The sequence below is a fragment of the Oryctolagus cuniculus genome, chromosome 6 (assembly GCF_051225735.1).
Source record: "Oryctolagus cuniculus isolate XC-2025 breed Fujian yellow rabbit chromosome 6, ASM5122573v1, whole genome shotgun sequence".
Taxonomy (NCBI): domain Eukaryota; kingdom Metazoa; phylum Chordata; class Mammalia; order Lagomorpha; family Leporidae; genus Oryctolagus; species Oryctolagus cuniculus.
The window spans coordinates 64,329,323-64,356,837 of record NC_142872.1 but is presented as its reverse complement, the minus strand read 5'-3'; the positions used below and the strand labels follow the sequence as shown (position 1 = coordinate 64,356,837).

The 27,515-nt window shown below is 43.8% G+C and overlaps 1 protein-coding gene across 10 annotated transcripts in view; it reads left to right on the top strand.

Moving 5' to 3' along the window:
- The window catches only part of UIMC1 (ubiquitin interaction motif containing 1), a 108,511-nt gene that overhangs the window by 8,652 nt on the left and 72,344 nt on the right, over positions 1–27,515 (top strand). For 5 of the 10 annotated variants that reach the window (XM_089335107.1, XM_089335104.1, XM_089335105.1 and 2 more), the window contains exons 2-4: positions 2,469–2,619; positions 3,585–3,647; positions 18,162–18,246. In XM_089335107.1, the coding sequence (XP_089191233.1) occupies positions 2,473–2,619; positions 3,585–3,647; positions 18,162–18,246 (295 nt within the window). In that variant the 5' untranslated portion in view covers positions 2,469–2,472. The remainder of the gene's footprint in view (positions 1–2,468; positions 2,620–3,584; positions 3,648–18,161; positions 18,247–27,515) is intronic. The other 5 variants (XM_070076435.2, XM_089335108.1, XM_008255453.5 and 2 more) reach the window with 1 other exon arrangement.

The following is a 27,515-nucleotide window of genomic DNA, read 5'->3' as shown; positions in this document are numbered from 1 at the left end:
GCTTCGGATCAGTGTGGCTGTGGCCATTGTAGCCATCTGGGGAGTGAACCAGCAGATGGAAGACCTCTCTCTCTCTGTCTCTACCTCTCACTGTCTGTAACTCTACCTCTCAAATAAATAAATAAAATCTTTAAAAAAAATGGCAGGAGGTCAAATAATACATATAGGACAAATGTGGTAGACCATGTTAACAGTAAACATGTCAACTATAAAAGCGATGGGAAGTCATTGAAGTTTTATAAGTAGTCAAATTAAGATTTGCAGTTTGAAAAGATAACAGCTTTAGTGTGTAGGGCAGCTTGGAGAGGGTAAATCATAAAAGTAATGAACCCGATTCAGAAACTCTTGTCCACTCGAGAGTTACCGATAGCTTGGACTATGGTGGTGATGAGAGATAAGCAGAATGGAAAGGTTAAAGAGATAGAAGATGAAAGCATTAAATTATTAGGGCATAAGAATGAAGCGGATGTTAAAATTGAGAGAGTCAAACATAGTTATTTAAAAATTTTATGTACTTTTTTTTTTAAAGATTTATTTATTTATTTGAAAGTCAAAATTACACAGAGAAAGGAGAGGCAGAGAGAAAGAGAGGGAGGTCTTCCATCCGCTGGTTCACTCCGCAATCGGCCGCAGTGGCCGGAGCTACGCCGATCTGAAGCCAGGAGCCAGGTGCTTCTTCCGGGTGTCCCATGCGGGTGCAGGGGCCCAAGGACTTGGGCCATCTTCTACTGCTTTCCCAGGCCATAGCAGAGAGCTGGATTGGAAGTGGAGCAGCCAGGACTTGAACTGGCGCCCATATGGTATGCCTGTACTGCAGGCGGCGGCTTTACCTGCTATACTACAGAGCTAACCCCAAGAATTTTTTAATTTTTTTAAAAGTACAGGTCTTGGGCCCAAGTCTTCTGGCCCCTGCACCTGCATGGGAGACCTGGCTCTTGGCTTCGGATCAGCACAGCTCCGGCCATTGTGGCCATTTAGGGAGTAAACCACTGTATAGAATGTCAATGTCTTATCTTGCTCCTTGTCTTAAAGAGAAAGCTTTCAATCTTTTATCTTTAAATATGATATTAGCTTATTAGCTGTGGACTTCTTGTAAGTTCCCTTTATTAGACTGGGGCATTGATTTTTTTTTTTTTTTTTTTTTTTTTTTTTTTTTACAGGCAGAGTGGACAGTGAGAGAGAGAGAGAAAGGTCTTCCTTTGCCGTTGGTTCACCCTCCAATGGCCACCGCGGCCAGCGCGCTGCGGCCGGCGCACCACGCTGATCCGATGGCAGGAGCCAGGAGCCAGGTGCTTTTCCTGGTCTCCCATGGGGTGCAGGGCCCAAGCACTTGGGCCATCCTCCACTGCACTCCCTGGCCACAGCAGAGAGCTGGCCTGGAAGAGGGGCAACCGGGACAGAATCCGGCGCCCCAACCGGGACTAGAACCCGGTGTGCTGGCGCCGCAATGCGGAGGGTTAGCCTGTTGAGCCACGGCGCCGGCTCTGGGGCATTGATATTTAAAAAAAAAAATGTAGGAACTGATGTTGTGGTGCAGTGGGTTAAGCCACTGCCTGTGATGCTGGCATCCCATATTGGAGTAGTGGTTTGAGTCCTGGTTGCTTGGCTTCTGATTTAGCTCCCTGCTAATGCACCTGGGAAGGCAGTAAAACATGGCCCAAGTACTTAGGCTGCTGTTACCCATGTGAGACCAGGATGAAGTTCCTGGCTCCTGGTTCAACCTGGTCCAGCCCTGGCTTACTGTGGTCATTTGAGGAGTGAACCAGTGAATGGAAGATTTGTCTCTTTTTATATATTTATGCCTCCTCTCTCTCTCTCTGTAGCTCTGCCTTTCAAATAAATAAATCTTGAAAAAAAAAAAACCTTGTAAATTATTAATGTGTATCAAGAAAAGCAGTTGCCTAAATTAATATATAAGGAGCTAGGATAAATTATTATATTACTGCTTGAAATTTCACTGTTATGATATTTATAGATATATTTTCTTCTGTAGAAAAAATAAACTTAAAAATTTTTTAAATTTATTTGAGGCATAGAGAAAGACAGAAGTGGGGAGACAGGTAGACAGAGAGCTTCCATCTTCTAGATTATATCCTAAATGTCTGCAGTGGCTGGGGCTTTCCCAGGGCTGAAGCCAAGAGCCTGAAATGCAACCTAAGTTTCCCATGTAAGCGGCAGGAACCCAATTACTTGAGCCATAACTACTGCTTCCTGTGGTCTGCATTGGCGAGAAGCTGGAGTCAGGAGCTGGAGCTGGAAGTTGAACCCAGATATTCTGATATGGGATGCAGGTATCTTAATCATTAGGCTAAATGCCCACTTCCTCAAATACAATTTTTAGTGAATGCTGGAACAGTTCAGGAATTCACTTTTACTTCTGTTAGATGAGTATTTTTTAATTTTACTTGACAAAATTGAATAGCTTCTGGAAAAGTTTGAGTAATTATTTATCCTTATATTTCAAACAGAAGGATGGCACGGAGAAAGAAAAAAGTTAAAGAAGCCCTGGAATCACAGAACCTGGAGAAGAAGGATGACGAAACTGCAAGTCCTGTCAATGTCAAGAGGAAGCGAAGACTTGAGGATGCACTCATTGTGATATCTGATAGTGATGGAGAGGTCAGTATTCTTTTTTTTTTATTTTATTTTTATTTATTTATTTATTTTAACAGGCAGAGTGGACAGTGAGAGAGAGAGACAGGGAGAAAGGTCTTCCTTTTGCCGTTGGTTCACCCTCCAATGGCCGCCGCGGCCGGTATTCTAAAAAGTGGAGCCTTAGGTCTCAAATTAGAACTACCAATGGATGGTTGATTTTGCAACTGTACATTAATGCTAGCTTGCTAAGACCATGAAATTTTTACTCAGTTTCATTTTGATTTATAAATGGAATTAAGAATGACTTAAAGGAAAGTAATCATCCATTTTGACTATGTCTTTCCATTCTCTCCTGGTCTGTAGAGTTTCTGATAAGAAGTCAGCTGTGACTCTAATTGGAGATTTTCTGAAAGTAATCTGGAGTTTCTCTTGTACACATTTTAGAATCTTTTCTTTATATTTTACTGTTGAAAGTTTGTAATGTGTCTTGCTGATTATCTTTTCTGGTCATGTCTGTTAGGAGTTATATGTGCTTCCTGTACTTAGAAGACCCTTTCTTTCTCCAAACTGGGGAAAGTTGTCCGGATTATTTCACTAAATAAGCCTTCTAATCCATTCTCTCTTTCCACACCTTCAGGAACTCCTAAGACATGTTGGGTTGTTTGATAGTATCCTGTAAATCTCCAACACTGTTTTTTAATTTCTTTCTTTTTTTTTTGGTCTGACTGAAAAATTTTCAGATTTATCTTCTAGCTTGTTATATTCTTTTTTTTTTGCCTCACCAAGTCTGTTGTTAAGGCTTTCCACTGTATTTTTTATTTGACATATTGAATTCTTCATTTCTAGTATTTCATTTTGATTTCTATTCAAAATGTCAATTTCATGGGAGAATTTTTCGTTCATGTCATGTATGGATTTCTTTAATTTGTAAATTTGCTTCTCACTGCTTCTGAGTAATCCTATGATTAATCTTTTGAATTCCATTTCAGGCATTTCATCAATCTCTTCATCTTCACATTCTAATATTGAAGTGTTGTTGCGTTCCTTTAAGGGTGGGTCATGTTATCTTCCTTATTCTTGCTTATTGAATTTCTGCGTTTATTTTTAGGAATTTGTGGAGATATTTGTTGTTTTTTTCTTCGTTGGTTTTTTCCTCTGATGGCTTTTATATTTGAACTATGCTGCTGTAGCTTATTGGAGTGTTTGTTCTTTCAGAGAATTTCCAGATGTGTGTGCTGGGTGTGGCCAGGGAGCTCTGGTCAGTGCTCCAGGGTAGGGCTAGTATCCAGGGTGACAGACACCCAAATTGGATGTGATAGGTCTGCTCTTGTTAACAGAAAGGGGAGGTATTGTTACTTTTGTTGGCATAATCACACTCTCACCTCCTCTCTTCCAAGGTGATCCATGCCTGGGTGTTAGTCCTCAATGGGTGCAATACTCATCCACACTTCTGTATGAACTGAACAAAGGATATGTGCAGTCCTCAGTGTGAGCAGGGATCCCACTGCAATAACTCACCCCAGGCAATCAGGGAGCTCTAAGCTTGTGAATTTGTACATAGTGATTACTAGAGACCCAGCTACACCCTGCACCCTCTCATGCAGAGTTCCCATAGTTTAGCACACAGGGCTCCTGTAGTCACGGGGTGTAGAGGTTCCATTTGGCCCCGCTAACCTGTCATAGAGAGGCTGAGATGTTCCCAGAGTCAGCTATATGTGCATACTTTGCCTAGGTGATATGAGCCTTGGAGCCCGTTTTTGATATGTTGAGAGGCTGGGGAGTACCTCACAGTCCTACGTGGGTACCCAGCCCCCTGTCAATCCCCCCAGCAAGACTCAAAGTCAGTGGGGAACGTGGAATTTTCCCTCTGGTAAAATCCCTGGATCACACCCATGCACAACAGCTTCTGGCTACAACCCTACTCATTTTCACACTCACACTCACGCCTTCTCCCCACCAGTTGCTGGGCGGGCACGTATGAGAGTCTCTGCAGCCGGTACTGATGTTGTGCTCCTTCTCCTTGCCTGTTGTTGGATGCCTGTACCCACGCTGCTGCTGGTGCCTCTGAGAAGATGGCCTCTTAGCCCTGCCAGTTGCTGGGTGCATGTACAGGAGCTGCTGACCAACTTATGACCAACAAATGGCACCTACCCTTTCTCAGCCAGTTGCCAGCCACTGTTGTAGTAGGATAGGGAGAGCAAAACATGCCCCTTTTTTTCTGCTGTGGTTAGTGGGCACCCTGTTCCCCTCAGGGCTCCAGGCCGGTCTCAAAGACAGTGAAATCCACGAGGCTCTCCCTCTATCTGTAGCACCAGTGGCACAGGCCAATGCAGGCTGATCTCACCTTGCTTTCTAAAGCTGGCCTAAAGCTGGCGCTTTTTCTTTTCTTTTCTTTTTTTTTTTTTTTTTTGACAGGCAGAGTGGACAGTGAGACAGAGACAGAGAGAAAGGTCTTCCTTTTTTCTGTTGGTTCACCACCCAATGGCCGCTGCGGCTGGCACGCTGCGGCCTGCACATTGCGGCCTGCTCACTGCGCTGATCCGAAGCCAGGAGCCAGGTGCTTCTCCTGGTCTCCCATGCGGGTGCAGGACCCAAGCACTTGGGCCATTCTCCACTGCACTACTGGGCCACAGCAGAGAGCTGGACAGGAAGAGGAGCGACCGGAACAGAATCTGGTGCCCTGACCGGGACTAGAACCCGGTGTACCGGCACCGCAGGTGGAGGATTAGCCTATTGAGCCACAGCGCCGATGCTGGCGCTTTTTCTGGTTCTGGGCTACTGGGTCTTGTGTGTTTTTGAGCATTGCTGCATGTCTGCACCTTCCACACAGATCCACGGCATCTCTTCTTCCACAGAATCTCCACTGTGGGTTTCCCTCCATCTCCTCCCTGAGAATGCACTTTCTCTACTTTTTAAAAAAAATTTTATTTTTGGTACTATTTTCCCCAGGCCTAGAGCAGTCCACCTTATCCCTACCTATTCTGCCATCTTGGTATTGTGAAAGTTATATATATTTTAATCAGCAACATTAAACTTTTCTTTCCTTTCCTTTCTTTTTTTTTTTTTTTTTTTTTGACAGGCAGAGTTAGACAGTGAGAGAGAGAGAGACAGAGAGAAAGGTCTTCCTTCCTCTGGTTCACTCCCCAAATAGCCGCTACGGCCTTTGCGCTGCGCTGATCCGAAGCCAGGAGCCAGGTGCTTCCTCCTGGTCTCCCGTGTGGGTGCAGGGCCCAAGGACTTGGGCCATCCTCCACTGCACTCCTGGGCCACAGCAGAGAGCTGGACTGGAAGAGGAGCAACCGGGACAGAATCCGGCACTCCAACCGGAGCTAGAACCCGGTGTGCCGGTGCCGCAGGTGGAGGATTAGCCCATTGAGCCATGGTGCTGGCCTTAAACTTTTCTTACATCTTTATTTTTACAATATTTTCCCATAATCCTGTTTTTAATTAAAATTTTTTGTTTAAACTTTTTTTGAAGATGTGAAAATATAAAGAACAAAACAACTCATCAGTTTTACTACTTGGAAAATCCATCTTAATAGTTACAAAAATGTTATATACATATACACATACACACTGATACATATTTTTTAAATATTTATTTATGTATTTATTTGAAAGATAAAGTTACAAGGGTAGGAGGGTAGGGCGAGGTCTTCCATCCACTGGTTTACTCCCCAGATGACTACAATGGCCAGGGCTGAGCCAGGCTGAAGCCAGGAGCCTGGAACTTATTCTAGGTCTTTTATGTGGGTTTCAGGGACCCAGACACTTGAGTTATCTCCCAAGGTGTACATTAGCAGGACCTGCAGTTGAGATTGAAGTTGTGACTCCAAGTCAGAGATTCTTTTTTTTTTTTTTGAATGGTAGAGTTACAGACAGAGAGAAGGAGAGACAGAGAGAAAGAGAGAAAGGTCTTCCATCCACTGGGTCACTCTCCAAATGGCTGCAGTGGCTGGAGCTCAGCCGTCTCCCATGTGGGTGCAGGGGCCCAAGAACTTGGGCCATCTTCTTCTTCTTTTTTTTTTAAAGATTTATTTATTTATTTATTTGAAAGTCAGAGTTATACAGAGTGAGGAGAGGCAGAGAGAGAGAGAGCGAGCGAGCAAGAGAGAGAGAGAGGTGTCTCCCACCCACTGGTTCACTCCCCAATGGCCACAATGGCCGGAGCTGTGCTGATCCAAAGCCAGGAACCAGGACCTTCTTCTGGGTCTCCCACTTGGGTACAGGGGCCCAAGGACTTGGGCTATCTTCTACTGCTTTCCCAGGCCATAGAAGAGAACTGGATGGGAAGAAGAGCAGCCAGGACATGAACCGGTGCCCATATGGGATGCTGGACCACAGGCAGAGGATTAACCTACTGAGCCACAGTGCCGGTTGGGCCATATTCTATTGCTTTCCCAGGCCATAACAGAGAGCTGTTGGAAGAGGAGCATCCAGGACTAGAACTAGTGACATATAGGATGCTGGCACTGCAGGTGGAGGCTTAGCCCACTATGCCACAGCACTGACTCCCAACCAGCATTCTAACTTTTGTGCCAAACACCTACCCGAATTTTTCTTTTCTTTTTAAGATTTATTTGAAAGGTAGGGTGGCAGACGGGGAGAGAGAAAGGGGGAGAGAGAGAGAGCTTCCATATGCTGGTTCAGTCCCCAAAAGGCTGCAACAGCCAGGCCTGGGCCAGGCAGAAGCTAGGAATCTGGAACTCCTTCTGGGTTTCTCATGTGGGTATCAGAGGCCTAAGTATTTGGGCCATCTTCTTCTGTTTTCCCAAGCCCATTAGCAGGGATTGGAAGTGGAGCAGCTGGGACTTGAACTGGCATTCACATTGGATGCTGGCTTTGCAAGTGGTGATTAACCTATGCCACAACACTGTTGCTCCAATTTTTCATTTATTATAGGCTCATTAATTCAACATTCATTCAACATTGAACATCAGTGAGCACCTACTGTGTACAGTTTTAGGGACTGGGAATGCAGTGATGAATGAACAGCACAGACACTTTTTTTAAAAATAACTTTTTATTTATTTATTTGAAAGGCAGAGTTACAGAGAGAGAGGGAGAGACAGAGAGAGAGAGAGAGAGGTCTTCCATCCATTGATTCACTTCCCAAACAGCCACAATGACTGGAGCTGAGCCAGTCTAAAGTCAGGAGCAGGAGCTTCTTCTGTGTCTCCCACATGAACGGATGGGCCTAAATACTCGGGTCCTCTTCCACTGCTTTCCCAGCCACACTAACGAGGAGCTGGATTGAAAGTGGAGCAGCCAGAATTGGAACTAGTGTTCATATGGGATGCTGACATTGCAGGTGGTGGCTTCACCTGCTAAGCCACGATGCTGGCCTCAGAAACTTTCTGTTCTTGTGAAGCATAAATTCTAGTGAATCTTTTCTTGATTAAGAGCATCAGGCATGTTTCTTAAGGTTCAAGAAACCTTAAACTAGGTTGTTTTTTTTTTTAAGGCTATTTATTTAAATCATTGATTTTCATAATATTTTTAAAAATTTCATTCAGGCAGATTTTTCTGGAATTTTATAAGCAGCCCCAATATCAGTGGTTCATCTTTTGGTCTCTTTAATCATAGAAATAATGGAGAAGTTTTGTTTATCCATCATCCAGACTTCCAAAACTTTCTTATACCCTAATGAGTACAAAAGTCTTTTGTCTTATGTGGTGTTTTGACCTGTTTTAGAAGCTATTGTTGTGACTGGCACTGTGACACACTGGGTTAAGCTGCAGCACCAGCATCCCACATGGGCATTGGTTTGGATCCCTGCTCTTCAACTTCTAATCCAGCTCCCTGGTAATGTGCCTGGAAAAGTAGAAGATGGCCCAACAACTTAGGTCCCTGCACCCACGTGGGAGACATGGATGAAGCTCCTGGTTTTGGCCTGGCCCAGCCCTGTCCGTTAGGACCATTTGGGGAGTAAAGCAGCAGATGGAAGATCAATTGATTCATATTTCTCTTTCTCTCTCTCTTTTCCCCCTCTCTGTAACTCTTTTTCTTTTCTTTTTTTTTTTTTAAAGATTTATTTATTTATATGAAAGGTACAGTTACAGAGAGGCAGAGAGAGAGAGAGAGAATCTTCCATCAGCTAGTTCATTTTCCAAATGGCCTCAATGTTCTAGGTCCTGCTCCGATCTGAAGCCAGGAGCCAGGAGCTTCTTCCGGGTCTCCTACACAGGTACAGGGGCCCAAGGACTTGGACCATCTTCTTTTTTTTTTTTTTTAACTTTTATTTAATGAATATAGATTTCCGAAGTACAGCTTATAGACTACATTGGCTTCCCCCTACCCCCGATGACTTCCCTCCCACCTGCAAAGCTCCCCTTTCCTGCTCTCTCTCCCCTTCCATTCATATCAAGATTCATTTTCAATTTTCTATATATACAGAAGATCAGTTTAGTATACATTAAGTAAAGATTTCAAGAGTTTGCACCCACATAGAAACACAAAGTGAAAAATACTGTTTGAGTACTCGTTATAGCATTAAATCTCAATGTACAGCACATTAAGGACAGAGATCCTACATGAGGAGTAAGTGCACAGTGACTCCTGTTGTTGACTTTACAAATTGACACTCCTGTTTATGGCATCAGTAATCTCCCTATGCTCCAGTCATGAGTTTCCAAGGCTATGAAAGCCTTTTGAGTTCGCCAACTCTTATCTTGTTTAGACAAGGTCATAGTCAAAGTGGAAATTCTCTCCTCCCTTCAGAGAAAGGTATCTCCTTCTTTGAAGACCTGTTCTTTTGGACCATCTTCTATTGCTTTCTCAGGCCATAGCAGAGAGCTGGATCAGAAGTGAAACAGCTGGGTCTCGAACCGGTGCCCATATAGGATGTCAGCGCTGCAGGTGGCGGCTTTACCTTATTCTAAAAATAAGAATATGAAAAGAAGCTACTGTCAAGAAATATATAACAAAAGAGTATTTGTATATTTGATATCCATTGAGACTGTAGACAATTCAGGTGTGTTTATAATGACTTTTCCTACAAAGTCTTTGTTAATATTTTAGAGATAACGTCACAGTTAAATGGTGGAGTGTGCAATGAATAGTTTTGGAAGTTTTAAACCAACTCCATTTCTTTAACAGATACTGGTACTATTCTGGCAGATCTGGGGCAGATTGAAGCCAGGAGCTAGGGATTCCTGATCTCCCATGTGGTTAGCAGAGGCCCAAGCAGGGCCCATTCTCTGCTGTCTTCCCAGGTACGTTAGAAAGAAGCTGCATTGGAAGTGAAGGAGCTTGGATTTGAACCTGTGTTTTGATATGGGATGCTGGGGTTCCAACCAGTGGCTTTACCTACTGTGCCACAACACTGGTAGCTCATTCAGTACTTGAAGAATATTGTTTCAGAGTAAGCATTGTGGTGCAGGGTAAGCATCCCATATTGGTGTGCCTGGGTTAGAGTCTCTGATTCAGCTTCCTGCTAATTCGCACCATGGGAGACAGCAGATTATGGTTCAGGTATGTGGGTTCTTTCCAGCAATGTGGGAGACCTGGATGGAGTTCCTGACTTACTGCTTTAACTGGGCTCAGACCCGGCCCTTGCAGGTATTTGGGAGTAAACAAGCGAATAGAACATTTCTCTCTCATATTCTGGTTTTAAAAAAAAAAGAAGATAAAGAATGTTCTTCCATTCTTTTTTTATTCTTTTTTTTTTTTTAAGATTTATTTTACTTATTTGAAAAACAGAGTTACAGAGAGGCAGAGAGAGAGGTAGAGACAGAGAGAGGTCTTCCATCCGCTGGTTCACTCCCCAGATGGCCACAATGGCTGGAGCTGCACCGATCCAAAGCCAGGAGCTTCCTGTCAGCGTTTCAGATTGAGAGCTCTGCCTGCTATGCCATAATGCTGGGCCCTGTAAAACAAGTCTTAAAGATCAAAATTTATGCCTGTAAACTTTTAAAACTTTGAATAAATTAAGTATTTCATATGCAAACCATTACAAACTTATAAAATTTTTCTTCATATTACAGGTACCTAGTTATCTACTGTAGAATCCTTCAGAAATTTTCCTTTCTTCAGTGAATGGAGTACTGGCCTTGTGTTCATGATTGCTTTCTCTGTTGCTATTTCCATTACATTGTGCTTATCTAGATTTCTTTTGACTAGTCTTATAACATTTTGGCTGGCGCTGCGGCTCACTTGGCTAATACTCTGCCTGCGGCGCCGGCACCCCAGGTTCTAGTCCCGGTTGGGGCACTGGATTCTGTCCCGGTTGCTCCTCTTCCAGTCCAGCTCTCTGCTGTGGCCTGGGAAGGCAGTGGAGGGTGGCCCAGGTCCTTGGGCCCTGCACCTGCATGGGAGACCAGGAGGAAGCACCTGGCTCCTGGCTTTGGATCGGCGCAGTGCACTGGCTGCAACGTGCCAGCCTTAGCGGCCATTTGGGGGTAAACCAACAGAAAGGAAGATCTTTCTCTCTGTCTGTCTCGCTAACTAACTGCCTGTCCAAAAAAAAAAAAATTAAAATAGCATTTCATTTTACATTCTATTACTTTTTTTTTTTTTTTTTGACAGGTAGAGTGGACAGTGAGAGAGAGAGACAGAGAGAGAAAGGTCTTCCTTTTCCGTTGGTTCACCCTCCAATGGCCGCTGTGGCCAGTGCACTGGGAGAGCAATCGGGACAGAATCCGGTGCCCCAACCAGGACTAGAACCCGGTGTGCCGGTGCCGCAGGTGGAGGATTAGCCTATTGAGCCATGGTGCCAGCACATTCTATTACTTTTAACCTACTTGAGTCTTTACATTTAAGGTACATTTTTCACAAGCAGCATGTATAGTTGAACTATCCAGTATGAAAGCTTTACCTTCTAATTTAGGTGCTTATATAATTTATTATTTTTTTTGTGATTATTGGAAATATTTAGGATTGAGTCTGTCGTCTTGCTCTTTGTTTTCTATTTGTTCTTTTCTTTTGCTACTATTTTGACCTTGGGTCAGTATATTTGTTCTATGACCTTTTTTGACTTGCTAGTTATAATGCTTTGTTATTTTAGTGATAGATTGAGTTTTTATCATGCATATTTAGCCCAACAAAGTGTACCTTTAAGTGATATCAGAACACTTACATAATAAAAGTACCTTATCTTTATGCTTGTATATGTATTGTAAATATTTTATTTGTACATGAATTATAAACCTCATAATAAGCTATTATTTTGTTTAAACAATCAGTTGTCTCTTAAAAAGAAACAATTTTACATATTTATCTATGTAGTTACCAACTTTGGTATTCTGTATAACTCCAGATTTCTGTCTAGTGTCATGTTTGTCTTATTTTGCTAGTGCTGTGCCTTAAACAGCAGATAACCATCTTCACAGTTCTGAAGATTGGAAGTCCTAGATCGAAGTGCTGACAGGTTTGGTGTGTGATGATGGTTTTTTGTGTGGATTCTCTTTGTTTTGTTAGGCAACTGGGTAAGGAGAGTGCATGCAAGGTCTCTGATATCTTTTTTTTTTTAAAGATATATTTATTATTTATTTGAAAGAGTTACACAGAGAGAGGAGAGGCAGAGAGAGAGAGGTCTTCCATCTGCTATTTAACTCCCCAGTTGGCCGCAATGGCTGGAGCTGAGCTAATCCGAAGCCAGGAGGCAGGAGTTTCTTCCAGGTCTCCCATGTGGGTACAAAGGGACCAAGAACTTCAGCCATCTTCTACTGCTTTCCCAGGCAATAGCAGAGAGCTGGTTATGAAGTGGAGCAGCCAGGACACCAGCCGGCACCCATGTGGGATGCCAGCACTGCAGGCGGTGGCTTTACCCGCTGCACAGTGCCGACTCCTTCAATATCTTTTCTAAGGGCACCAAGCTCATCATGGGAACCCCACATTCATGACCTCATCTAATCCTCATTACCTACCAAAGGCCTGTCTCCACATACAGTGAAACTGGGAGTTGGGACTTCAACATAGGAATTTGGGGACTGGGGGATTACAATTTACTTCACAGGAATATTCCTGCTTACTGAAAGACTTTAACATTTCTTGAGAATGAATTTGCTGGTAGTGAATCCTTTTAAACTGCAGTATGCCTGAAAGGTCTTTATTTCTTGTTTTTAAAACTAAAATTTTTAATTTAGGATACAGATTTATAAAACTTTTTCAGAGGCCATCATTGTGGTGTAATAGGATATGCTACTGCTTGCAGTGCCAGCATCCCATATGGGCTGCTCCACTTCCAGTCTAGCTCCCTGCTAATGCCTGGGTAAGCAGCAGAGGGCAACCTAAGAGCTTGGGCCTCTGCACCCAGGTGGGAGACCTGGAAGAAGCTCCTGGCTCCTGGCTTCAGCCTGGCCCAGCCCTAACTGTTGTGGCCATTTAGGGAGTGAACCAACAGATGGAAGACCCCTCTCTCTCTCCATCTCTGTGCCACAGTGTCAACCCAGCCCCCATCACCTATCTTTTCAACCTTATTCCCTGTAACACCCTGGTCCCACTAGGACATCTGAATCATTGACCTCATCTCCTTTACACTGTCTTTTTTTTTTTTTTTTAAGATTTTTTTTTTTTTTTATGTATTTATTTGAAAGGCAGAGGCAGAGAGAGAGAGACAGAAGTCTTCCATCCACTGCACTGGTTCTCCCCAAATGGCTGCAACTTGCAATTGCTGGAGCTGGGCCTATCCAAAGCCAGGAGCTTCTTCTAGGTCTCCCATGCGGATGCAGGGTTCCAAGGTCTTGGGCCATTTTGTACTGCTTTCCCAGATAGCAGGGAGATGTATCAGAAGTGGAGCACCTGCACTTGAACTGGTGCCCATATGGGATGCTGGCACTGTAGGCAGCGGCTTTACTCACTGTGCTACAGCGCCAGCCCCTACTGTCTTATACCTTGTGTCCTTGCTTTCCTTCTTACCTAATTTAGATCATACAATTATATTAAGAAGCCCCTTGTTAACAATTCCTTCTTAATAATAAAATTTAGCTTCCTTCTGTTATATTCCATGTCAATGCCCAATCTTGATTAAATCCAACTCTACCTTTTATGCCTATGTCTACTGAATGTGACAGGAAAAAAATACACATGCCAGTGATGACTGGGCTCACTTTTTATTTAAGATCACAAATTTCAAGTGGTTCCTCAGTACTGCTTAGCAATCCTACTATGTTTCCTGAGTCAGTTTATTCTTCTCTTGTGTAGGCTTTTTCAGATCTCTGCTTTCCTCAGTCTTCCAACATCATGCTGAATTCTCTTTACTGTTATATCTTTGTTCCAGTGTGCTAGCTTTATTAGAGATAATTTAGATGATATGTAATTCACCCACTTGAAGTGGTTTTTAGTGTATTCACAGAATTTGGTGACCATCACTGCAATAAGTTTTAGAATATTTTCGTTACCCCTAAGAGAAACCTGTTCTTACTCATAATTCTCTAGTTTCCATCAAGTCCCCAGGTTTAGGCAACCACTAAGCTACTCAGTATGAATTTGTCTATTCTGAGCATGTCTCAATAGACTCATACAATCAGTATATGTAAGTAGCAGGCTTCTTTTACTTAACAGACATTTCAATTTGAATCCATGTTGTAGCACATATCAGTACTTCTTTCTTTTTTTTCCCCACAGTGGCTGTTTCATTTTACATACCTCCCAACAATGTGTTACAGTTCCAGTTTTCCATATTCTCATCAATGCTTGTTATTTTCTTTTTTAAAATAGTTGTCTAGTGGATGTAAAATGATATCTCATTGTGATTTTGACATTGTTTGTACATTGATTGTATTTTCCTGATGGCTAATGATGTTGGACATCTTTTCATTTATTTGTTCCTAATTTGAATACCTTCTTTGGAGAAATGTCTATTCAGGTCCACTTTCAATATTTTAATTGGGTTGTTTGTCCTTTTATTGTTGTGTGATGAGTTTTTTGTATATTCTGGATATTAAATCCTTATCAGTTATATGATTTGCAAATGTTTTGTCCCATTCTTGTCCCCACTAAGACATTCTTTGTCCCAAGAATGTCTTAGCCTCTTTCTTTTATTTTTTTAAAAAATTTACTAATTTATTTGAAAGGCAGAGCCACAGAGAGGCAGAGGCAGAGAGAGAGAGAGAGAGAGAGATCCAGAGAGCTCCTATCCAGTGTTATACTCTGCAGTTGCCTGCAGTGGCTGTGATTGGATCTGTCCAAAGTTGGGAGCTGGGAATTCAGTCCAGGCCTCTCACATGGGTGGCTTCTGTTGGCCTCCCAACCCAACATCTGCATTAGCAGGACTCTTTTTTTTTTTTTTTTTTTTGACAGGCAGAGTTAGACAGTGAGAGAGAGAGAGAGAGAGAGAGACAAAGAGAAAGGTCTTCCTTTTTCTATTGGTTTACCCCCCAAGTGGCCTCTATGGCCGGCACCAGGTGCTTCCTCCCAGTCTCCCATGCGGGTGCAGGACCCAAGGACCTGGGCCATCCTCCACTGCCTTCCCAGGCCACAGCAGAGAGCTGGACTGGAAGAGGAGCAACCGGGACAGAATCTGGTGCCCCAAGTGGGACTAGAACCTGGGGTGCCGGCGCCACAGGCGGAGGTTTAGCCTAGTGAGCTGTGGCGCCGGCCAGCAGGACTTTTGAGACAGAAGCCTGAGGTGGGTATGAACCAAGCTACTCCTATATAGTTGGGATGTCTTAACTGGAGTTTTACCTGCTATACTAAATGTCTTCTTTTTACTTTCTTGTTAGTGTCTTTTGATATACAGTTTTAACTTTTGATAATGTCCAGTTTATCCTTCTCTTTGTCTTTTTTGTGGTTTGTGCTTTTAGTGCCATAGTGAGAATTCATTGCTGAATATGAGGTCTTGGAAATTGATCCCATTTGCTATTGTTTACAACACTTCTGACCCCATGTGTGCCCCCCCCCCCCCAATACTAAGCGGTTCTCCAATTTTGTGAATACCAGATAAGTGTCCTACAATTCAGTTGAATTCTAGGACTATCTACCTGGAGTTCCTAACATATTCCACAAATTAAGCTGACTCCTGTGAGACTGCCCCCTGCTTCAGAAACTAACTGCAAGTCCTTCTATATTCACTGAGTAGTTAAAAATTGAGGGTTCGGCCGGCGCCGCGGCTCACTAGGCTAATCCTCCGCCTAGCGGCGCCGGCACACCGGGTTCTAGTCCCGGTCAGGGTGCCGGATTCTGTCCCGGTTGCCTCTCTTCCAGGCCAGCTCTCTGCTGTGGCCCGGGAGTGCAGTGGAGGATGGCCCAGGTGCTTGGGCCCTGCACCCCATGGGAGACCAGGAAAAGCACCTGGCTCCTGGCTCCTGCCATTGGCAGCGCGCCGGCCGCGGCGGCCATTGGAGAGTGAACCAACAGCAACGGAAGATCTTTCTCTCTGTCTCTCTCTCTCTCTCACTGTCCACTCTGCCTGTCCAAAAAAATTGAGGGTTCCAGCCTGGAACTCAATCCAGATCTTCCATGTGGGTGGTAGTAGACCAAGTGTTTGAGCTATCACCTGCTGCCTCCCAGGGTGTACATTAGCTGGAAGCTGGAGTCAGGAGCAGAGTAGGGACTCCAGTTCAAGCACTCTGATATGAAATGTGGCATCCCAAGCAGGTAGAATCTTAACTGCTTTGTAAAACTTCAGTTCCCTTTTATTTTTGTTGTTGCAAAGTATATGTAACATAGAATTGCCATGTTAACCATTTTAAGCTTACACTTCATTGGCATTAGTACATTTTTACTGCTGTACAGCCATTACCACCATCCATCTCTAGAACTTTTTTGTTTTCCCAAATTGATGCTCTCTATACATTAAGCTATAACTTCCCTTTTCCCGCTTTCCCAGTCCCTGGCAACCACTATTGAACTTTCTGTCTCTGAGTTTGATGATTCTAGGTTCCTTATGTAAGTGGAGTCACACAGGATTTGTCTTTTGGCGACTTGCTTATTTTACTTAGAATAATGTCTAAGGTTCATCTTTGTTATATGTCAGAATTTCCTTCCTTTTTAAAGTTGAATAATATTCCATTGTTTATATGATACTTTTTTAATATATCCATTTTTCACTTGTCTTTTTTTTTTTTAAGATTTTTTTATTTATTTATTTGAGAGGCGGAATTACAGACAGAGAGATGGAGAAACACAGAGAAAGGTCTTCCTTATACTGGTTCACTCCCCAGATGTCTGCAACAGCTTGGAGCTGGGCTAATTGGAAGCCAGGAACTTCTTTTGGGTTACTTGTGTGGCTGTAGGGGGCCAAGCACTTGGGCCATCTACTGCTTTCCCAGACCATAGCAGAGAGCTGAGTTGGATGTGGAGCAGCCGAGACTCGAACCGGCACCCAAATGGGATGCCGGTGCCACAATTTTCCTGAATTATAGTTTTTTCATTGTTACATTTTTATTTCCAGAGACTCCAGTTAGGCAGATTGGATCATCTTTGCCTGTTATCTATTTCAGCCATTTTTTTTTTCTTTCCTGATTTTTTTGGGGATGTCTTTTCTTCAGTGCTCCTGATTACATTTTGAAGTGAGGTGGGAGTGGTGTGTTTGATTCTTTTTTTTTTTCTGACAGGCAGAGTTAGACAGTGAGAGACAGAGAGAAAGGTCTTCCTTTTTCTGTTGGTTCACCCTCCAAGTGGCCTCTACGGCTGGTGTGTTGCAGCCGGCATGCTGCGCCGATCCGAAGCCAGGAGACAGGTGCTTCCTCCTGGTCTCCCATATGGGTGCAGGTCCCAAGCACTTGGGCCATCCTCTGCCTTCCCGGGCCACAGCAGAGAGCTAGACTGGAGGAGGAGCAACCGGGACAGAATCTGGAGCCCCAACTGGGACTAGAACCTGGGGTGCTGGCGCAGCAGGTGGAGGATTAGCCTAAAAAACCGCGGCACCAGCCTCTTTTTGTTTTTATAGAGTTTTTCATTTATCCTTTTTCTTTCTATTCACTACCTAGTAGGACATAGGGTGATTTAAAATAAATTACTATACACTAAATTTAAACATTATTTTTGGATTTTAAATCTTGAAGCAAATATTTGTGATCGTGTGTGGATGCTTTGGAATTAGGCTGGTTTTTACATAACTGTTCATATGGCAATTACTGTTCCAGTATATTACAAATCTTAATTTTTATGGTTTTTCTTCATTCTTGATCTTACATAGTTTCATTTTTATACTGCAAAGGATCTTCTGATGGTTTATGTGCAGGTTTACCACAATCATTCATTCTTCAGAGGGCTCTATTAGCCATGATGTAGGTAAGAGATACAGAAAACTACTACTTTTTTTTTTTTTTTTTTTGACAGGCAGAGTAGACAATGAGAGAGAGAGAGAGAGAGGTCTTCCTTTGCCGTTGGTTCACCCTCCAATGGCCGCCGCAGCTGGCGCACCGCGCTGATCCGAAGGCAGGAGCCAGGTATTTATCCTGGTCTCCCATGGGGTGCAGGGCCCAAGGACTTGGGCCATCCTCCACTGCACTCCCGGGCCACAGCAGAGAGCTGGCCTGGAAGAGGGGCAACCGGGACAGAATCCGGCACCCTGACCGGGACTAGAGCCCGGTGTGCCGGCGCCGCAAGGCCTATTGAGCCACGGCGCTGGCCTTCTACTTTTAATGTCAACCACTCTGATCATATTTCTTGTTTTGTATTAGGAGCCAAAGGAGGAGAATGGATTACAGAAAACAAAGACAAAACAGTCGAACAGAGCAAAGCGTCTGGCTAAAAGAAAAATTACACGTAAGTTTTCATATTTATGTTGAAAATGGTTTGGAATTTTCATAGGATTGACACTTTTTTATTATGAGTTCTTCAAATAAGGAGATGTGTGCTTCCTGTTTATCCTGGAGTCTTAAAATTTTAGGAGTTGCTTATAGAATTACCCACAGTTTATACAATTGACTTGTTAGAGACAGAGTGTTGAAATTCAAAGTGCGACTTTCATAGACACATTGGGCTTGGATGTTCACTTTATCGCTTGTTGTATGAATTTTAGGCAAGTTACTGTTTTTAGCTTTTCTCTCTTTCCTCATCAACAAAATGCAGATAAACATTCACTAGAAACTCACTTAGAAGAGGCTCAAATAATGGTACCTATGACTATTTTTGTGATTAGAATCCTTTGCTTGGGGCTTCCATTGTTGCTAGTAGGTTAAGTTGCCACCTGGAACACAGGCATCCTTAATGGGGAGGGGGAAGGAAAGAAAGAAAGAGAAAGAGAGGCCGGCGCCGCGGCTCACTAGGCTAATCCTCCGCCTTGTGGCGCCGGCACACCGGGTTCTAGTCCCGGTCGGGGCGCCGGATTCTGTCCCGGTTGCCTCTCTTCCAGGCCAGCTCTCTGCTGTGGCCAGGGAGTGCAGTGGAGGATGGCCCAAGTGCTTGGGCCCTGCATTCCATGGGAGACCAGGAGAAGCACCTGGTTCCTGCCATCGGATCGACGCGGTGCGCCGGCCGCAGCACGCCGGCCGCGGCGGCCATTGGAGAGTGAACCAACGGCAAAGGAAGACCTTTCTCTCTGTCTCTCTCTCTTGCTGAGCACTCTGCCTGTCAAAAAAAAAAAAAAAAAAAAAAAAAAAAAAAAAAAAAAAAAGAGAGAGAGAGAGAAAGAAAGAAAAAGAGAAGGAAAGTAAGAAAGAAAGAAAGAAAGAAGGGCTGGCTCTGTGGCGCACTAAGTTAATCCTCTGCCTGAAGTGCTGTGACCATTTGGGGAGTGAAGCAATGGAACGAAGACCTTTCTCTCTGTCTCTCCCTCTCACTGTCTATAACTCTACCTCTCAAATAAATAAATAAATCCTTAAAAGAAAGAAAGAAAGAATTCTTTGTTGGAAGTTTTTCATTCACTTCTGTCTGTGTTTTTCAATTATGATGTTATTCATTATATTTTTGCAGGAGTCTTTTTTTTTTTTTTAAGATTTACTTATTTACTTGAACATCAGAGTTAACACAGAGAGAGAAGGAGAGTCAGAGAGAGAGAGAGAAAGAAAGAGAGGTTTCCATCCCCTGGTTCACTACGCAATTGGCTGCAATGGCTGGAGCTGCACCAATCCGAAGCCAGGAGCTTCTTCCCGGTCTCCCACGGGGGTGCAGGGGCCCAAGGACTTGGGCCATTTTCCACTGCTCTGCTAGGCCATAGCAGAGAGCTGGATTGGAAGAGGAACAGCCGGGACTTAGAACCGGCGCTATAAGGGATGCCGGTGCCGCAGGTGGAGGATTAACCTGCTGCGCCATAGTGCTAGCCCCTACCTTTTTTTTTTTTAAAGAGAGTTTTTTGTGGGTTTTATGGTTTTTCTTAGTTTTTAAGATTTATTTATTTATTTGAAAGGCAGAGTTACAGAGAGGCAGAGTCAGAGAAAGAGAAAGAGAGGTCTTCCATCTGCTGATTTACTCCCCAAATGGATGCAACAGCTGGAACTGCACTGATCAGGAGCCAGGAGCTTCTTCTGGGTGTCCCATGTGGGTGCAGGGCCCAAGGACTTGGGGTTGTCTTCCGCTACTTTCCCAGGCCAAGGCAGAGAGCTGGATTGGAAGTAGAGCAGCTGGAACTCAAAACCAGCACTCACATGGGATGCCGGCACCACCTTACCTGCTATGCTACAATGCTAGCCCCATACTATTATATTTTTTATAGAATTTTTTTCTTTCTAGATTTATCTATTTAGACATTCCACATAAGTGGAATCATAATTTATGGTCTTTTATGGCTGGGTTTTTTTTATGTAGCATTTTTTCAGGTTCATCATGGTTTAGTATGCATCAGCATTTGTTCTTTATTATCAAGTAAATATTGCTGTACCTCGTTTTGTTTATTCATTTATCATTTGATGGATATTTGTATTGCTTCTGTTTTTTTGGCTGTTAGGATTAGTGTAGCTATGAAAATTTGTGTGTAAGTTTTTGTGCAGGGATACATTTTCATTTCTCTTGGGTACTTTAAAAAGTTTGTGGAAACTAGAATGGGTTTTTTTGTGTGTGTGAAATAATGTTTGAAATCTATGCATAGTTTTTTCATGCTCCTCATTTTCTGTGGACATTTTGATGACCATTTTGAAATGTGGATTTCAAGATTTTTTTTCAACAGTACTAAAAATTTAAAAAAATTTATTTGAGCAACTGGAATTGTGGCGTAGCAGGTTAAGCTAAATGCCTGAGATGCAGACATCCCTTATGGATGCTGGTTTGAGTCCTGGTTGCTCTTCTGATCTAGCTCGCTGCTAATCCACCTGGGAAAACCCAGAAGGTAGTCCAAGTACTTGGGCCTTTGTACCTTGGCCTCTTTGTCCAATGTGACCATCTTGGGGAATGAACTAGTGAATGGAAGATCTCTCTGTCTCTCAGAAGTTAGTGCTTCCCTTTTTTCCCTTTCTTTCTTTTCTTTTCTTTTTTTTTAAAGATTTATGTATTTGAAAGCAGAGTTGAGAGGCAGAGTGAAAGAGATCTTCCATCTGATGCTTTACTCTCCAAATAGCAGTGACCAGAGTTGGTCCAGGCTAAAACCAGGAGACAGGAGCTTCATCTACTTCTCCCATATGGGTGGGAGGAACCCAAGCACTTGGGCCATCTTCATCTGCTTTCCCAGGCACATTAGCAGGGAGCTAGATCGGAAGTGGAGCAGCTAGGACTCAAACCAGCTCCTATATGGGATGCGGGCACTGCAGGCTGCAGCTTAATCCACTCTGCCACAGGACAGCTTTTATACAGTAGACTGGTGTATTTCTCTCTTGATACTTGATAGTCTGATTTTATGAGTGGGTGCAGGATAGGACTTCTTTGCTGTTCCATCTGAAATATTCACTGTATCCTTGAGTCTAGGAGTTTGAGACTTCACATTGATTTTTCCTATTCCTTGTTGGTGTAGGTTCTCTGATGATTTGGGCTTGGACAGTTTCCTGTTCTGTTCCCCAGAGTTAAAGAATTATTTTTATATTTTCATTCCCCAGCTGCAGTGTGACTTCACCCGTGGCCTAGGAACATTAGATTTTATTGCCCTTCTTCCAACATTTTAAGGCTTTTGTTCAGTATGGGAGATAAAGATTATTGTGGGCTTCCTTGCTTTCCTGTCAGTAGTTGATCTTTTCCTCCTGAGGGTCTGTAAAAGAGAGGCTTTCTTGGCCGGCGCTGCGGCTCACTTGGCTAATCCTCCGCCTGTGGCGCTGGGACAACAGGTTCTAGTCCCGGCCGCTCCTCTTCCAGGCCAGCTCTCAGCTGTGGCCTGGGAGTGCAGTGGAGGATGGTCCGGGTGCTTGGGCCCTGCACCCCATGGGAGACCAGGAGAAGCACCTGGCTCCTGGCTTCGGATCAGCGTGGTGCGCCGGCCGCAGCTTGCCAGCTGTGGCGGCCATTGGAGGGTGAACCAACGGCAAAAGGAAGACCTTTCTCTCTGTCTGTCTCTCTCACTGTCTAACTCTGCCTGTCAAAAAAAATTTATTTATTTATTTATTTTTCAAGATTTATTTATTTGAAAGGCAGAGTTACTGAGAGAAAGGGACAGACAGGGAGAGAGAGATCTTCCATCTGCTGGTTCACTCCCCAAATGCCTGTAATGGCTGGGGTTGGGCCAGGCTGAAGTTGGGAGCCAGAAACTTAATCTGTCATGTGGGTGACACCAGCCCAGGTGACAGCACCTGCTGCTTCTCATGATGCACATTAGCAGGAAGCTAGAGTCAGAATGGAGCTGAGACTTGGACCCAGGCACTCTGATATAGGATGCTGATACCCTAGCCAGCCAATCGCCTGCCCCGAAAGTTGTATTTAAACAGAAACAAGTCTGATTAAAATGTAACTAGAAGCTCCAAGAATTTAATCCTCTATTGCCTTAGGGGAAGTGGTTATTTGTTCATTCAGTATAGTTTTTTTGTTTTGTTCCTTTTTTTTTTTTTTTTTTTTTTTTTTTGACAGGCAGAGTGCTCAGCAAGAGAGAGAGACAGAGAGAAAGGTCTTCCTTTTTCCATTGGTTCACTCCCCAAGTGGCCACGGCCTACATGCTGCAGCCGGCACACCACGCTAATCCGAAGCCAGGAGCCAGGTGCTTCTCCTGGTCTCCCATGTGGGTGCAGGACCCAAGCACTTGGGCCATCCTCCACTGCACTCCCTGGCCACAGCAGAGAGCTGGCCTGGAAGAGGAGCAACCAGGACAGAATCTGGCGCCCCGACTGGGACTAGAACCCAGTGTGCCGGCGCCGCAGGCGGAGGGTTAGCCTAGTGAGCCACAGCGCCGGCTGGCGTAATTGTATTTTTAACTTATATAAGCAGAAGGTTTAGAAGGATTTGCATATGGTCAAGATAAGAACAAATAAAAATCTGGGCTGACCTTATCCTATGGGATTTTTTCTTAAAAGATGGTATCAGGGCTGTAGCTGTGATATAGCAGAAACCCCTGGCCTGCAGTGCCACCTGCAGTGCTGGCATCCAATATGGGCACTGGTTCAAGTCTCGGCTGCTCCTCTTTCTGTCCAGTTCCCTGTTAACGAGCCTAGGAAAGCAGCAGAAGACATCCCAGGTGCTTGGGCCCCTGCACTTGCGTAGGAGACCCAGAAGAAGCTCCTGTCTCCTGATTTTGGATTGGTCCTGCTATGGCCGTTCAGGCCATTTGGGGAGTGAACCAGTGGATGGAAGACCTCTATATCTCTGCTTCTGCCTTTCTGAAATTCTGCCTTTCAAATAAAATAGATAAATTAAAATTGATTTCTCTTGTGCGCCCTTCAAACAGATGGCAGCTTTATATGATATGCCACAATTCAAGTTCCCACTGTGGACTCTTGAGTCTTTCTGTTCCAGTTGGAACTGCTTAATCTCTTATGCTTGGAAACTGAAAGTGATTGTTTATTGTTTGAGTCTAAAGCAGCAGTAAACTTGTTTCATGATTCTCAACTTAGAGCATTGAGAATGTTGTTTATTAATGCACCATTGGTTCTTTTTTTTTTTTTTTTTTTTTTTTTGACAGGCAGAGTGGACAGCGAGAGAGAGAGACAGAGAGAAAGGTCTTCCTTTGCCGTTGGTTCACCCTCCAATGGCCGCCGCGGCCGGCGCGCTGCGGCCGGCGCACCGCGCTGATCCGATGGCAGGAGCCAGGAGCCAGGTGCTTTTCCTGGTCTCCCATGGAATGCAGGGCCCAAGCACCTGGGCCATCCTCCACTGCACTCCCTGGCCACAGCAGAGGGCTGGCCTGGAAGAGGGGCAACCGGGACAGAATCCGGCGCCCCGACCGGGACTAGAACCCGGTGTGCCGGCGCCGCTAGGCGGAGGATTAGCCTAGTGAGCTGCGGCGCCGGCCTATTAATGCACCATTGGTTCTACTAATTGAATCCTGGACTTTACCTTAACCTGTCTTCCTGAACATTTTGTTTCCCTTATCCGTATCATACGTTCCAGGTTTATGATTTTATTTTAGTGGACTGCATCCTTTAGTTGCATCCTGAGTAAGGATAATGGGGAGGTAATTTTTGAGTCCTTACATGAATGAAAGTGTCTTTTATCTTTACATTTGATAAGTCATTTACTTGAATAAAAATTATGTTTTGAATCTCCAGGATTTTCTTCAGAGTCTGAAAGTAATGCTCTGTTGTTTCCTTGTTTCCAATGTTGCTGTTGAGAAATTTTTTAAAAAATTATCTTTTGTTAGCTGGAGGTTAATAGTTTGTTTATTCTGAGAGTTTCAGAGTTTTGAATGTTCATAATGATATTCTATGATATGTACCTTTTGTCATTTATTCCATTGGGCATTTAGTGAATCTCTTAACCTAGATACTTACTTCTTTGAATTCTTATTTTAATGAATAAATTCTATTTATTCAAGAGTCACACACACACACACACACACACATACAGGAGAGAGAGATAGAGTACATACAAGCAAGATATTCCTATCTGCTGGTTAACTCCACACATTTGTAGTGGCCCCTCAGCTGGGACTGAAGGCTGGATCTGAGAGCTCAATCCAGGTCTCTCATGGTGGCAGAAGTGCAGTCACTTGAGCCATTACTGCTGCCTCCCAGGGTCTACATTAGCAGGAAGCTGGAGTCAGGAAAGGAGCCAAGTATTAAACCCAGACACTCCTTTTTTTTTTTTTTTAAGTTTTTTGAAATTTTTATTTAAGGAATACAAATTTCATGCATTTAATGTATACAAATTTGGGAGCATGGTGATTCTTCCCCTCCTACCTCCCTCCCACCCATGCTCCCACTCATCTACCTCTTCCCTCTCCCTCTCCCTTTCCCATTCTTACTTTTTACAAAGGTCAGTTTTCAGTTAATTTTATAAGATTAACCCTATACTAAGTAGTGGGTTCACTGAATAGTATGAAGAAAAAAGAAAAAAAGAACAGAAACACTCTTATGTTTGATGTGGGTGTGTTACTGCTAGGTCAAATGTTTGTCCCTCTTCAGTTCTTGGACTTTGTGGTACTATTTCATTGTAATTTCTTCCTTTTCATTTTCTGTCATTTTTCCATTTTCTTTTTCTGGATTTCTGATGATCTCTTTGTTGGACCTGCTGGGACTGGCCCTCACAGCAGGTCATCCCATAGAGCAACCCTTCCATCACTAATTTGATGACCTGTTGTGAGGCTTCATATATAATAATTTTTTGTGTTTGATTTCTTTGCATATAAGTGTCTTTCTTCCCCCTCTATGTAAGATCAATGTGTATGTCTGTAAAGGAGGATGTTTTCCTACTTAATTATAATAAAGGCTTACTCAGTTTAACTTTTACCAGTTGTCTTTTTTTTTTTTTAAGATTTATTTTATTTATTTGAAAGAGTTACAGAGAGAGGTAGAGACAGAGAGAGAGGTCCTCCATGCACTGATTCACTCTCCAGATGACTACAATGGCCGGAGCTGCGCTGATCTGGAGCTAGGAGCTTCCTCCAGGTCTCCCATGTGGATGCAGGGCCCAAGGACCTCGGCCATCTACCGCTTTCCCAGGCCACAGCAGAGAGCTGGACTGGAAGAAGAGCAGCTGGGACTAGAACCTGTGCCCATATGGGATGCCAGTGCTTCAGGCCAGGGCTTTGACCCGCTGCGCCACAGTGCTGGCCCCGTCTTTTTTTTTTTTTTTTTTTTTAAACCAGTTGTCTTTTATAGCAGTCATGTTGGGGCTGGTATCATGGTGTAGCGATTTAAGCCTCCACCAGTGATGCTTTCATCCCCTATGGATATGTGTTGAAGTCCCTGCTGCTCCACTCTGATCCAGCTCTCTGCTAATGTGCCTGGGAAAGTAGCGGAAAATGGCCCAAGTACTTGGGCCCCTGCACTCCCATGGAGACCCTAATGAAGCTCCTGCCTCATAGTTTTGGCCTGGCCCAGCCTTGGTCATTTTGGCAATTTGGTGGAGTGAATCAGTGGATAGAAGATATCTCTCTGTCTCTCCTTCTCTCTGTATAACTACCTTTCAAATAAATAAGTTAAGCTTAAAAAATAAATCATGTTTTATTTCTCTTTAGTCTCCTTCATTTTGAACACTTCCTTAGTCATTCCTGGACCTTTATGACCTTGACTTTTGAAGATTATAGGCTGGTTATCTTTTTTTTTTTTTAATTATTTATTTGAAAGGTAGAGTTATATATAGAGAGAGATAGTTCTTCTATCCATTGGTTCACTTCCCAAATGACAGCAACAGCCAGAGCTGAGCTGATCCGGAGCCAGGAGCCAGGTGCAGTGGCCTAAGCACTTGAGCCATCTTCCACTGCTTCCAGGCCAAAAGCAGGGAGCTGGATTGGAAAAGGAGCATCAGGGAATTGAACCAGCGCCCATATGCAATGCCAGTGCCACAGGCACCGGCCCCAAGCTGGTTATCTTATAAGATGATCCTTAATTGTTTTGCTGTTTTATTATCTAATTTGGAACATGATCTTTGGCAGGAATTTCAAAAACTGATGCTGGTGTCTTTTTTATTATTTTCTATCATGGTGCATGATTTCAGTTGTCTTAGGTGGTGTTCACTGTGATTAACATCATAAAGGTGCTTTCTGTAGGCCTTTTTTACTGCAAAGCTCCTTTTTTTTTTGTAATTAGTGCTTTGTAAGAAGGTACTCTGAAACTGTGTAAACCATTTGTCATTAGTTTTTTTAACAAAGATTTATTTATTTGAAAGAGTTACAGAGAGAGAGAGAGAGAGAGCGCGCAAGAGCGAGCTAGCAAGATTTCCCATCCGCTGGTTCACTCCCCAGATGCCCAGAGCTGGGCCAATCCAAAGCCAGGAGCCAGGAGCTTCTTCCGGGTCTCCCACGTGGGTGCAGGGACTGAAACACTTGGGCCATTGTCTGTTGCTTTCCAAGGCCATTAGCAGGGAGTTGGATTGGAAGTGGAGCAGCTGGGACTCGAACCTGTGTCCATATGTAATACTGGCAGCTTTACCCACTTTAATTAACTTGTTTATACCTGTGTAGACTCATAGTTTTCTTTGTTTTAGTCAGTGGGTTATAATTGGTTATAATCACCCTTTAATAAAATTTTTTTTAAAGATTTATTTTTTCATTTGAGAGGCAGAGTTACAAGAGAGGGAGAGACAGAGAGTTCTTCAATCCACTGGTTCACTCCCCCAAATGGCTGTAACAGCCGGAGCTAGGCTTATCTGAAGCCAGGAGCTTCTTCTGGGTCTCCCACATGGGTGCTGGGGCCCAAGGACCTGGGCTATCTTCTGCTTTCCTAGGCCATAGTGGAGAGCTGGATCTGAAGTGGAGCAGCCGGGTCTCGAACGGGCACCCACATGGGGTGCCAGTGCTTCAGGCCAAGGCATTAACCCTCTGTGCTACAGTGCTGGCCTCTTTACCTGTTTGGATACCCTCCTTATCTCACTTGGATTCCAATACACCATGCTAGGCCATTTCCTACTGTGGGCTCTCTGGACTATTGATTTGTGTTCTGAGGTACTCCCACTCATAGATTCCTTCCTTATCTCTAGCATGGCATGCCAAGCTGCCTAGCATAATGATTGTGAAATTGTCCTTGTTGTGTGTAGCAGAAGTTCATTGTTGAGAATGCAGTTCTCTATGCAGCTATGCCACAGTGCTGGCC